At 46.3% G+C, this 13,662-nt stretch overlaps 2 protein-coding genes across 3 annotated transcripts in view; one reads left to right on the forward strand and one right to left on the reverse strand.

Moving 5' to 3' along the window:
* The window catches only part of mylpfa (myosin light chain, phosphorylatable, fast skeletal muscle a), a 3,439-nt gene extending 198 nt beyond the window's left edge, over positions 1-3,241 (forward strand). Inside the window, exons 2-7 of the mRNA XM_084036309.1 lie at positions 481-579; positions 1,755-1,830; positions 1,914-2,018; positions 2,112-2,190; positions 2,271-2,319; positions 2,481-3,241. Of these exons, the coding sequence (XP_083892435.1) occupies positions 481-579; positions 1,755-1,830; positions 1,914-2,018; positions 2,112-2,190; positions 2,271-2,319; positions 2,481-2,582 (510 nt within the window). The 3' untranslated portion in view covers positions 2,583-3,241. The remainder of the gene's footprint in view (positions 1-480; positions 580-1,754; positions 1,831-1,913; positions 2,019-2,111; positions 2,191-2,270; positions 2,320-2,480) is intronic.
* A 245-nt stretch (positions 3,242-3,486) lies between these two features.
* tbc1d10b (TBC1 domain family, member 10b) lies at positions 3,487-12,935 on the reverse strand. Of its 2 annotated transcripts, none has more exons than XM_084036288.1 (10): positions 12,780-12,935; positions 10,566-11,603; positions 9,757-9,856; positions 9,559-9,666; positions 8,906-9,012; positions 8,355-8,469; positions 7,827-7,892; positions 7,561-7,750; positions 7,329-7,483; positions 3,487-6,972 (listed from the first exon to the last, which is right to left on the reverse strand). In XM_084036288.1, exons 2-10 carry the CDS (start codon positions 11,582-11,584, stop codon positions 6,055-6,057), a joined length of 2,778 nt encoding a protein of 925 aa, XP_083892414.1. In that variant the 5' UTR covers positions 11,585-11,603; positions 12,780-12,935; the 3' UTR covers positions 3,487-6,054. The 2 variants fall into 2 exon arrangements, with proteins under 2 accessions (XP_083892414.1, XP_083892413.1); XM_084036287.1 differs by having other exon boundaries at positions 12,464-12,933.
* Positions 12,936-13,662: the final 727 nt, after the last annotated feature.

Genomic DNA, 13,662 nt, shown 5'->3' on the forward strand with positions numbered 1-13,662 from the left:
CGGGAACGTCCGGGGAACCCAGCCCCGTGGATTTACGCTTATCTACTTTCATTACAAAATAAAGATGGCAGCGTTTGGCATCACTTCCAGTAGATGAAGTTATTTTGGATTCTTCTTTGGTGGATTTTTTTTGGGATAATTTCAGTTCTTGGTGATGCTTTGATTTGTTAAATTTAAATAATTCAGATTGGACGCCAAATGAAATGAAAGAAATCTCATGTTGCTAGTCAGATCTGGACTAGCCTGAAGATTACACCTGAACCTCTTCACGGGGAAATCAGGGGTCAGGACATGATTGATATACGTCTGTATATCTGCTCTTCAGCAGATCTTTGTTTTGATGTAGTTTTACTATATATAACTATAAATGAAATGCTAGAAAGTTCCCGGGGGAAATCCCTCTTGTTCTGGTGGATATCAGCGGATGAACATCTCAGCAGCATCACTGTGAGGGTTTAAACCCATGTGTTTGTCCTCCAGGCACCAAAGAAGGCAAAGAGGAGGCAGGCAGCCGGAGATGGCGGTTCCTCCAACGTCTTCTCCATGTTTGAGCAGAGCCAGATCCAGGAGTACAAAGAGGTGAGGTCGCTCCCCAGGAAGCAGCTCACATCGGTGGTAGATCGATGCAGCGAGCCGCTGGGATTCCAGTTAAAATTAGAGTCCCGTTGTGTCTCTTGGATCCATTTTCACCACCGTTGCTACCCCCCCCCCCCCCCCCCCCTCCCCGGGAGATTTAATAAGCATGAGAATGTCATTAGGACGAGGCTCTGACATTTCTGTCACCATCTGAAGCTCTCCACATTTCGTTCACCTTTGACCTCCGCCGCCAGCTGTCACCCAAACATCTTCTTATGGCCCGAGCAGAACAACTGGAGAACCTGAGCATCAAACCCTTAATCTGAGAGTGAAGAGAGGTGTGAAGGCCACGCTGGAGTCCAGGGAGGTCAGGGAGGTTTTATAAGGAGTGCTGCCCAGACGGGTGATGATGATGATGATGGTGATGATGATGATGATGATGATGGTGATGATGGGTGTTTTCCAGGCGTAGTCAGGGGAGACGTGTGCTGCCAATAGAGGAAACGTGTCTCTGCGATAAGTGATACGAGCTTCTTGAGAGCCACTTTGGGAATGTACGGCGTGATGATCGCGATGATCTTACCACGTTGGCACAGATGGAAAGATAGTGTGTGTGTGTGTGTGTGTGTGTGTGTGTGTGTGAGAGAGAGAGAGAGAGAGAGGAATGAGTTCCAGTTCAGAGGTTAAGTTTCATGGACGGAGTTTCACAGGCTGAGCAGATCAGACAGCTGTTCCCTAACGCTGCGTTCCCTAATGACCATGTAAGAAAAGACCAGGGCTACCTCAAGCACCCCTCCTCACCCCCTCCTCACTCTCCTCACCCCCTCTATCCCCTCCTCACCCTCTCTATCCCCTCCTCACCCTCTCTATCCCCTCTATCCCCTCCTCACCCTCCTCACCCCCTCTATCCCCTCCTCACCCTCCTCACCCTCCTCACCCTCTCTATCCCCTCCTCACCCTCCTCACCCCCTCAAGCCCACACCGGGTGGGATTTGTCCTTCACGTCTCCTCTAAGAACATTTGTAAAGCAGAAGCATCAAAGAGGACCACAGTGGAAAAAAGCCTTAGAGCTTTATTGTGTTTTTATCCTCGGTGATGAAGTCTAGTCATTATAATCAAAGATCCTCCCTGAAGGTGTAACGATGTCTTCCTTCCTCTAAACTCTCTCCTCCTGCCAGGCTTTCACAATCATCGACCAGAACAGAGACGGCATCATCAGCAAAGATGATCTGAGGGACGTGCTGGCTTCAATGGGTGAGCAGCGTTGGTAGATCTGCAGTGTTGACTGAGTGTTTGACTGGGACTCATCCAAACGTCTCCTTGTGGGGCTTTTCCAGGCCAGCTGAACACAAAGAATGAGGAGCTGGACGCCATGATCAAGGAGGCCAGCGGCCCCATCAACTTCACCGTCTTCCTCACCATGTTCGGCGAGAAGCTGAAGGGTGGGCGTCCAACTTTCCCATCATCGTTTCCATCATCGTCTTCCTCGCCTGTCAGGCAGTGAGAAGGGTTAATAACCTCCGTCTCGTCCTCAGGTGCTGACCCCGAGGACGTTATTCTTGCCGCTTTCAAGGTCCTGGACCCCGAGGCTACTGGAAGCATCAAGAAGGAATTGTGAGAATTTAAAAAATATATATTTAATAAATTCAGAGAATATGAATGGATGGATTGATAATCTTGTTTGCTCGTTCCAGCCTTGAGGAGCTCCTGACCACTCAGTGCGACAGGTTCAGCAAGGAGGAGGTGAGTCCTGGTGTTTTTGGCAGACTGGTCTTGTTGGTCTGTTGTCTTTCTTCAACATGAAGCGATAACTCGACCAGTGTCTCAAAAGCACGGAGCATTCCTTTCATCATCAACATCCAGGCTACACGCTGAACTCCAACCCTCCTGTTCTCCTTCCTCAGATTAAGAACATGTGGTCCGCCTTCCCCCCAGATGTTGCCGGCAATGTAGACTACAAGAACATCTGCTACGTCATCACACACGGAGAGGAGAAGGAGGAGTAAAGACGACAAGGAAACAACAGCAATCCCTTTCCTATTCTGCCTGTCCTCCCTCTGTGTAAAACCCATGTGCTCAGCCGTTCATGGTCAAACCAAAGACTTGTCACATGACACATGAGGGCCGTGTCCATGGGGGTGTCTATGCTTGCTTATGGGGAATAGGGGTGATTTCCAATAAAAACATCCTGTAACATCATTTCCATCCACAAGCTTTTCTCAAAAACTCCCATTTCTTTCCTTGCAACCATCTTGTCCTCTCACCTTCATGTCCTCTGCTTCCTCAGCATCCGACAGGGTTACTATGGGAGGGGGGGCACAGAGCATGAGGACCTCATTCCAAATTCTGAAGATGTCCTCTCAGGTGGAGAAAGGTGAGAGAAGGAGAGGAAGCGTTTGCAGGTTAGAAAAGGAAAAAAGTTGTGTCCTTAAAGTGACGCCGACTTTTCTTTCCTTGAAAAGTGGAAAAAAAGAATAAAAAAAAGAAACGACTGAAGGAGGGGAGAGAAAGGGCCGAAAGAAAACATTCAAGTCTTCGATTTCTTTCCCTCCGCTCCTTCCTGCAACCATTAAATCATCTGTTTTTTTCCATAAGCTGGACTCTTCCTTTCCTGTAAAGAATAAAAGGGACAAACTGTGAATAAAATCTCTTTCCTTTTGTACAACAGCGTCTCTGTTCAGTGGCTCTGAGAGGAAACAAACACCCGAGTCCCTCCTTATAGGATATAGTGCCATCTACTGGGGCGCCTTTGAATCACGGGCTGAAAGGTAGCTTTAATCGACACAAATCAGCAGCGGCTGATTATTTCTGCACCAACAGGAAACACATCCTTACATCGATGACAGCTGGTTAATGTTACATCCAGCCACAACAAGCAAAACGCTTCAATTAAGACAACGTTGATTTAATATATTATGGTTTATTACTCATCAAATGTCATTATCATCATCATCATCAATTAAATACATCAGTTGTAGATCTGAAGGAATGAATGTAATTAGCTAATATGATTTTATTTCACTTTCGCCAGAGAGAGAGTGACATGTAAACTTAAAAACACAAAGACATAACGGCATGGCGAGGAAAGAACCCGCTGATGTTTGGTGGCGTCCCGATCGACTGATCAATAACGACGGGGTCAGGATCGATGACAGAAATGCACAAAGGACCCGATAGAAATGGTTTTTTTTCCACTCGTCCTCAGGTTTGCAGGATTAGGAGTTTGATCATGGCGGCATGTCGAGCCCTCTGAAATCAGAGACACGACATCATCACCCAGACATGAGCTGCAAGGACGCGTTGCTCATGGAATATAGTCGTCCACCTAATTGATTTTTCAATCTGATCGTCACGACGAGGTGCTGCTGTCACCACACACACACACACACGCACACACACACCAGCGGTCGTGATGGAGGATGTTTGCATAGATGTGTTCAGGCTGTGGTCACTGATCAGAGAGGGAGTGTTTGTACAGTTCAATGACACCTGAAATGAGTGAAAAGCAATGAATATGCAGGACAAATGTTGGCTACAATTACACAAAATCCCTCTAATCCTCAACTACAAAAACAGTACAGTTAAAGAGCATCAACGTTTTTTTGCCATCAAATGGTTTCACACTAACTAGCTGGCACTATCATCGTATACTGATGGGGTTCAGTGCAGTTTAATGTATGCATAAATATGTAATAGTACAGAACACTGAGTGTAAATAGGTTAGGGAGTTAGTCCATAAGTCATCATGAATGTTACTCACCATCTATTCAAAGCTCATAAATCACCTCTTAGTATATTATACAGTACGATTAAGACCTTCAACTCCCAAAACATTCCGTTTCCAAAACTCTTCTTTTCTGCCACCTGCGTCTATTTAACGCTCCGCCTCGGTCGAAGCGGAGCCTCGCCAGCCTGCAGTTGACCAACCGGCAGTGAGAGGAAACTTAAATAACAGCAAAGACATGCATCGAGTCTGTAAAAGCGGGGACAAAGAAAACACTTAAATGATCCCCTGCAAATACACTGTGTAGTCGGCCATCGTTCCAGTCAACCAGGTGTCTCTCACTCACATAGAAAAATAGTCAGATCCAAAATAATAAGAATAAGAATTCATAATATACTATATTTGATTAAATTAACCACTTTGTACATAAATACACCAGAGCCCGAAGGTCAGAGGTCAGAGGTTAATGCTACATTGGCACACCTGGCACCTCCAGTCAAGTGGCTTCCTATAGGTCCCGAGGCAGACTTCGACCTCTGACCCGGCCGCTGAGACTCGATTCTACCACGCTAACGGAGTGGGCGACTTCAGTGGTACTTTGTGATGAAATCACAAGTGCAAAAAATCATCCTTCATTTTTCTTGCATCACATTCTGAACGGGTTTCTGAACGCCAGTTCTTACCCACGCTGAAATTTGGCTAAATAAAAAAAAAACACACTTTGTTTGTCAAAAAGCAAAAATAATACTAATTTTACAGATTTGGTCTGCAGGACTCGTGCAGGGGTCACTGCTGGGTAAAGAATGCAACCAGTCCGTCAATTATGTTGCACCCATGTTTGTAAATCAACCAGACACGAGAAACTGAAATAAAACTCTCCCTGTGTGTTCATTAGAGACAACAAACACACATCACATGATGGTGTGTGTTGTATTCTTCATCCTCTCCCTCTTTTCATCCGTGTACATCCCTCCATCCCTCACCTCAGTCCACTGTAAGAAGAATGTGAGGAGAACCACCAGATTTAAAAAGCAGCCAGAGGGAGACTGAAAACAGGGAGGCCAGACATGAACGGCACTACTCTACTAAGGCACACACACTCACACACACACACACACACACACACACACACACACTTACAACACGTAACATGACAATAAATACATCCTCAACCACATTACAAGCATTTCTGTGTTCAGTGTCTGTTTGAGACGACTTCGAAGGGTTTTCTTTTCTTGTTTGTGTCCGGTGAGAGCTGACGGGACATGTGGAGTGCTAACATGATCACATGATCCTACGTTCTAGGTTGACTTGTTATTTACAGTCTATGGCACACCACAACTACTTCTGCCGACCGTCTGTCCAACAATCCCTGGAGTCAATGTTTATCTCACCGCTGCCATCAATCTGATTAAAATCATAAAAATGACAAGAAAAGAATAAAAAACTAAAAAGAGATGATGACTGTGACCTGTGTTCACAGTCCATGCTCCAGTTGAAAGGAAATGTGTCCCATCTGAATAAAAGCTGGTGAAAAAGAAAGCGTTGAAGGAGCGGTGCTATTAAAACCATGATCCAGTTTCTCCCACCATAGTCCTGGGACTACGTCAAGTCTTTGAAATGATGCGTTCTACAGGAAGTCGTCCCATTTTCTTTACATTAATCACTCTTCATGTGTCCGGGATCTTTTGTTCCTCTGACCTCTTCTTTTTGTTCAGCGTCCCTTTTCATGATCCTGGAACGACGGGAGGGAACTAGGCCGAATCTCGCGCTGCTGCAGCTCCATTTTTCTCCTCCCCTTCTCCTCCCCCTTTGTCCTTTTTCTTCCCCCCCTTCTTCTTCTCTTTTTCTAGCCTCTCTTTCTCCTTCCTGACCCTCTCCTTTTCAGCCTTCTCCTTTTCTTTCTTTTCCTTCATTTTTTTCTTCTCGTCGTCCTTCTCCTTCTTCTTGTCTTCTTTGCTCCTCTTCTTCTTCTTCACCTCTTCCTCTCCAGTCGTGACATCAGCCACTGGCGCCGCTTCTTTTTTGGGATCTTGAATGGGAGGCAGGGGGGAGTTGTTTGCTGTGGGAGAGGGGATAGTCGGGGTGATGACCTCAGAGACGATCTTAGGGGAGGGGGACAGAGTGTTGGGCGGCGGCGGCGGCGGCGCTGTGCTTTGTGTCGGGGCCGAGGCGGGAGGCTGACCCTGTGCTGATGTGTCCTCCGAGGCCTCGGCAGGCCCACGTGCTGAGACTGCCGACCCCCCGACTAAGGGGCTCCGCATGTGGGGCGGCGGCGCCCTCTGGCCTGCACCTGGAGGCATAGGCGGCTTATGGACCGGACCTCGTTCCGGGCTTGATGACATGTGCATCAGGCCCTCCATCCCTGACGGCCCAGAGAAGGAGCCCTTCTTGGTTTGGAAAGGAGCCTTGGACCTGCGGAAACCGGGGAGCGACAGGAGGCTGGAGGAGGCCCTGAGGGGTCCCGGCGGTGGGATGGAGCTTCCCAGGAAGGAGAAGCTGCCGCCGGAGCTGATGGAGGCCGCGCGGCGTTTGTACTCGTAGATGGCCCTCGTACCGTGGAGCCGGCGGCCCGGCTGGTGCGTCAGCTCCCCTCTGGACTCCCTCCACTTCCTCACCTGGACGTTGCACTCCCTCTCGATGAGCGTCTCCGTCACCGGGAGGATGATGATCTGGTACGACACAGACAGACAGAGGAAGTGATGATTATTAGACTGGGCAGCACAGGACGCAGTGACTCATAACTCGTGTTGCTGAGTAAAAACAGAAGCAGGCCGATAACAGCAAGAGAGCGAGAGAGATAGAGAGACAGAGAGGTGTATGTATGTATATATAAGAGGTATAATACACAAGATATACTGTTAATAATATAAATCAATGTTAATATTTATTACTGTTATTCTGTACTGTCCTAGTATTTAGACAAATTCTATATATTTGTTTATGCCTTTGCAACAATGTTACTGGAACCTTCATGCTGATAAAGCCCCATTGAATTGAAGTGAGAGAGAGAGAGACAGAGACCCACCTCCTGTACCAATATGTCCTCTCTGATAGCGTCCGGTGAGATGTTCCTGAGACGCTCCATGGTTTCATACATGCCCTGTAGTTCCCGGAGTTTGTCCACAGAGCCGAGCATCTGTTTCAGGAGCACCAGGCCAACACGAAACACGATCTTCACCCCTACAAACGCAGACTTAAGTCAGGCTTCTGTCAAACTAGAAGTCAAACTGAACCTGGCCTTGCTTCTCCCACGGTACCTTCACAGAAGAACATGTCCCACACACGCAGCACGCTGGCCCACGGCAGCGTGCGTGAGAAGATGCACATGAACCACTCCGTCATGTAGAGGATCGGGTCGATCTTGAACTTCTTAAGATGGCGGTACGCCATGGGACACGTACGCCGCAACAGGGAGAAGAAGATCTCGCCGTCCAGCTGGATCGCTTCCTGAAAGACGTGTCGGCGTCAATGAAGCCTGAAAACAAACTGACACCACGGTCTCACAGAGAGTTCCTTCACTCACCAGTCCAGCGCTGTAGTAGCCGGGGAGGTACTTCTCACAGATCTGGACGAGGCACCAGAACGCTTGCTGTGAAACCAGAACCAGATTACAACAGTTAAGGCTGTGAAAGCACCATTAAGAGCTACAATTCCCACTTTTCTTTTTGGGGCTAAAAATAGACCAATTTGCACTTTTTAAAATGTCTTCTTTCAGCAGATAAAGACACATTTCATCTGCAGCAAATAAAAAAACCCACTGCTACTAGAGATTCACTAGATCAGAAGAAACACGCTCACGCAGACACAGATATAGATACACACAGAAAAGGAAGCCGACGATAACGTATCAATTCACAAGATGAGACAGAACCCGTGCATTTTATACCATAGATCCTCAGAAAAAAAATTAAGACATGAAAAAATAAAAAATCCATCACCAAATGGTTAAGGTTGACAAAGCATGTAGAGATCGGGAAGATGTCGCTTTGACAATAACTACTGTCGCTTTGACAATAACTACTGATTGACACACACACACACACGGTCTCACCTCAGCAGGCATATGCATCAGCAGCACGGCAGCCACCGGAGCCTGGGCCTGGCAGTAGCCCTCGTCAGGCCGGTAGACGGTGTAGGCCTTCAGGATCCGGTACAGATCCTGCTGCCTGGAGGAACAAACAAAATACATTCATGCACCTCCCGTTGAATCCTGAGGAGAACAACACAAATCAAACTAACGGGAACCTAGATGAGAACTATTTGTTTTATTTATTTTTCATTGATTGGCTCTTTCAATATTCTCTATTGTTATGAATTTGTGCAACATTGTCGCTTTATGAATAATAATCGTTCTAGTATTTTTTATATATTTAGTCTATTTTCTTCAAATTCACACCAATTTCTTGGTTGTATCAGTTACTTGAGGATGAACATTTGTCTGCTTGTGCAGCCAGTGGGCAGGTTTTCCTCTTGTGAATCATGTAAGATGTGATGTGACGTGAAACAGACTGAGGGTGTGTGAGGGTGTGTGAGGGCGTGTGTGTGTGTGTGTGTGTGTGTGTGTGTGTGTGTGTGTGTGTGTGTGTGTGTGTGTGTGTTTACCCGTGGCCACCACGAGCAGCAAACATTTCATGGAAGGGGAACTGTCGGTGGAGATCCTTCTCTATAATGTCCAGCCATTTAGCTTCTCCTTGCTCCCTCTCCAGTTCCTGCAGTAAACATTTCAATATTTAAATGCTTCATAAGCTCATGGAGTCAGTTTCCAAATTAAATTCAAAGTGGATTAGACTGAAGAAGCCTGAATGAAACCACATTTGAGAGTCTTCCTCAAACAACCAAACAATACTAAACAGACTGCTGGGCCCCAGACCCAGACCCAGACTCAACAAAGTCCAGACCCCCTCCAATGTGGACAGGGCAGGCCGGATTACTGGTCCTGATAAGAGGCTTACAGCTCGCGAGTCCTGCGCCTGCGTCCCTTTAGCACCCCTGGAGCTGAAATCAATTACAATGCTCTCCACTGTGAGCCAGTTACTCAGTACAACGCTGCAGCTTCTTCACTGTCCTGAGATACTCTGAAGAAAGCAGCAATCCACAGCCAAGTGCATAAAACCAGAGTGAGACGTTCACATTTCCTTGCGAGTGCATTCGTGGAAGACCAAAAAGCACTTTCAGGTCTCTGAGAATGTCGTGTTAGCTGGTAGCATTAGTATTGTTGACAACTTTTGCAGAGTGAAGTGATTTGACGTGTTCACCTCAAATTTCCCAGGGTTGGCATCGAGGAGCTCTTGGCTGTTGGACAGCAGCTGCCAGGCTTTGGATCTGAGAGAAGATGGAATCCCCTTCCTGCAGCGCAACTTCACCTTCAACACAAAAAGAAGATAAAGAAGAAGAAGATTATATCCAGTACAACAACAGAGTACATCTAAAACATCTGGAAGGCTGAGGCATACCTTCTGGAAGCGATGTTTGACCCATTTATCCCAGTTGTGGAACATATCAAGCCATTTTACCTCCCTCTGTCTGGCAACTTCAACCCGAAGGTCCTTTTCACTGGAATGTGGAGGAAAATCAGTCACAGAAATGGGAAGTACTCTTTTTTTTTCAGCACAGCTAAATATTGCACTCTGATATGTTTCTGCATCTGTAACTCAAATCTAATTGCACAAATAAACATTACGCTGACTAGCTCAGATACAGCACAACCTTTAACATTACCCAGAATGCACTGCCAGTACTGATGGTAAAATCAATATTTTTTTAATTATTCAACAGTGGCAGAGCAATTAGCTCGTCAGAGAAGTAGATGCAAATCGGACAGAAAAGAGGGGAAGGGAGCAGATGGGCGTGAGAGGTGACACCACAGAGACACCCAGTCAGTACACACTGAGTCACTAAAAAAGGCTCTCAGCATTATCTGAGTCAGACCAAGGAGAGATAAAGGATGGACAGATATGTTAAGAGCAGCAGAGAAGGAGAGGAAGACAGGAAAAGGAGGACTATCTCTTTGGGGCAGATGGATGCCAGAGTGGAAAAGAATTTCAGGAAAGGAAAAGTTACCGATTAACAAGGAAGATAGCAATAATCTAACGATGTCTCGTATTAGAAATAGTGAAATATGTGCATGGATCCTGTCTACTCCCCCACTTCAAACAGCCAAACGTAATAGGCATCTCAATTTCAGATTATCTGTTCGACATAATGACATTTCACAGTGATGAATATTTTGCAGTGGATGGGAGTCATTAGTTAATGTACTTACCCGATGTCACTGTACTGAGTCCCACCCAGGAAGCCATATTTATCAGTGCGTCTGACAGTCAAGCCATTGATCTCGGAGTCGGAGCCCACAGAGCTGCCATCTTCTCCCAGGCCAGACAGAGACTCCAGCGTCCCCGACATCAGGCTGGCTGACTCCAGGTAGCTGAGGGTGTCGGGGGCCGGCCGGCGGTTGGGGTTGGGCAGTGGGTATGAATAGGCTGGCTCATGGATCACTGGGACACTGGGGCTGGGGTGTTCCACTCTGGTGGGGGTGCCGGGCAGCTCTGCTTTCCTCGCTTCACTGGGAGTGTCGGGCTTCGGGGAGAGAGGAGGAGGCTGACTTTGAGGGTTTTGTGCTTGTTGAAGGGGTCGAGGTTTCTCCTCTTCAGCTGTTGCTGATGCTGCTGTATCGATGGATGCTGCAGGAGCAGGCGAGGGGTTGGAAGCTGCAACGATTTGGGGTTGGCCCGATGTAAATTGACCTTCATCCATGACAGGATTTGGATTGTGTGTGACATGCACATTGGGGTAGAGATTAGGACCAGGATTGAGTTCAGGAGAGGGGGATGCCTGTGGCACTTCGCTCTGAGCTGATGGCTCACTTGACAGTGCTGAGGTCTCTGTAACAGTATTCAAGAGCTCTGCAGCTGCTGGGTCACTGGTCATCGTGTCCTGATCGATAACATGAGGTTCAGATTCTGCATCTTTCCCTGCTGAGTCCTCTTCCTGAGGAGCAGCCTCGTGTACCAGTAATGCGGAGGGAGTTTCGGCAGAAAGTTTGGGAGGACCTAACGTTGGCTGAGGAGTCACGGCTGAACCCACTGACCGTGCTGGAGGAGGTTTTCCTGTCAAACCTTTGTCATTGTAGAGGGAAGACTTGGGTGACTGCTTCTCCCGGATGGCCTCTGGAGCAGGGCTGTTGGTAGCAGGGTGCACTGGTGAGGATGGAGGGATGGAGGGAGCTGCATGAGGGTCGCCCAATGCAGGGGGTGATGGGGATAAGGTGGAGAGTTCGGCCATGGTTCCACTCTGATCTCTCCTTCACAAATAGAGACATAATCATGGAGGTGAGTTTTCTTTTGTTAGAGAGCAGCTATCAGTTCAGTCGTAACTCTTATAATACAATACAATATGCAGATTGGAACATTAAACAAATCAATGCAAATCTTCTCAGCATCGACTCAGGAACCTGGTGACTTTAAAAGGTAACGCTTGATGCAAAAGCTTATAAGTGTCATAATTTTCTATAAAGCAAAAGCACAGAGTTCCTCTTATTGCAACAGGATCAGATAACTATATTATGAAATCATGGAAATGCTTTACAGACATAAACACATGCTTTATAATTCAGCCTTGATTTAAGTTTCTGTGCCACTTAAAATGTGATATTTTGGTGTTGTTTTTGAAAAAATAATGTTTGCATAATTAAATGGCTCAAGCTGCATTTGCTCTAATGTAACACAGGAGCCTTTATAACACGGTGAACTAACTTTACAGCAGCAGAAACATCCTGCTGATCGGGATCACACCAAAACACCATTCTAATACGATCGAACAATGTGATCAGTGATGGTGACAGAAACACACATGTACACTGAAATGTTATCAACACGCTCCCGCTAATAACAATAGAGCCCCGCTCCCGCTGATGAAGCAGTTTAACGTGTGGTAGTCGGTAAGTGGCGGTTTCATGCTAGCAGCCACCTTGTTGTCATATCCTCTCTGGAGGCCTCGACTCAACTTCCCGATTCAGCTCACAGGAGAACGGTTTACTAATAGCTAATACCCCCCCCCCCCCCTCCCTGTCTGCCAGCCAGGCCCTGACCGAACAACGTCCACGGCCTTGCCCCCCCCCCCTCCCCGGTCAGCTACAACTTCAGCCCCCGCTACTCGACTCACCCACGACCGGCGTGTCACCGTGATCCGTCCGCCTGGATAACCAGGGCTGGGGGGTCCCTATCCGTACGCTTCCCCCGCCACAGCTCCGATTCCCGCAAACCTCCTCCGTGAGATGAAAAAAAAAACACGACAACAAACACCGAGGCAGGAACCGCTGAACGGGGCGAGGACCTCGGAGAGCAAACGCCTTCAATCGGCGAGCTAGCTGGCGAGCTACGTTAGCTTATCTTAGCCCTAATGCTACGATTAGCATTAGCGCCGATGGTGTTGCTGCTTCGGTTAGCCTAGCCAGCTAGCTAGCGATGTTTTCGGTTACCTCAGTCAGACTCGCTGCAACGATTCTTTCCAAAAACAACCTTCCAAGTTACAGTTTTCATTCCCCAACAGAAATGTCTTTCTTTGTTAACTGTATCCCAGCACAGCGGCGGAGGCTCATCCTACACCAGCAGCCTGCATTTCCTACTGACAGCTACGTGCGGGTTCTCGTCAACGTCGCCGCGTACGCGCACGCACGCACCCGCACAGGAGCCTCCCTTCCACAGCTAAAACATGGCACATTTACTCAAGTAGACTTTTAAACGTGGTGGGGGGCTTTACTGGAGCATTTCTTATTTTATCCTGATTTATTCTTCAACTCCACGACATTTCAGAGAGAAATATTTATTTAGATTTAGGCCCATGATAATAATAATAATAATAATAATAATAATAATAATAATAATAATAATAATAATAATAATAATAATAATAATAATAATAACAATAATAATAATAATAATAATAATAATAATAATAATAATAATAATACTGTATTTTATTTGTATTGCACTTTACATTTCATCAATCCCAAAGTGCTACAGAGCAGGTAAAACAATAAAAAATAATGCAATTACTTATATATAATAGTCTACCATTGGTTACTTTGCATATTTAGATTACCAATTAATAAAAATCAATGAATTAATTATGATGTATTATTTAGCACAGCCTGCCAGTATACATTTGTTAAGATAAGCTCTCCTTTAGCAGGTGCAACATTAATGTTATTTACGCATACATTCTATATATACACATATTAATAATAATAAATAATAATAGATTTTATCTGTAGTGCACTTTTCATTCAATGAATCTCAGAGTGCTTACATTAAAAACAAATTTAAGAAAAAAAGCACAATAGCATAGGCATAAAAACGTCA

The sequence above is a fragment of the Eutrigla gurnardus genome, assembly GCF_963514095.1.
Source record: "Eutrigla gurnardus genome assembly, chromosome: 20".
NCBI classification, from domain to species: domain Eukaryota; kingdom Metazoa; phylum Chordata; class Actinopteri; order Perciformes; family Triglidae; genus Eutrigla; species Eutrigla gurnardus.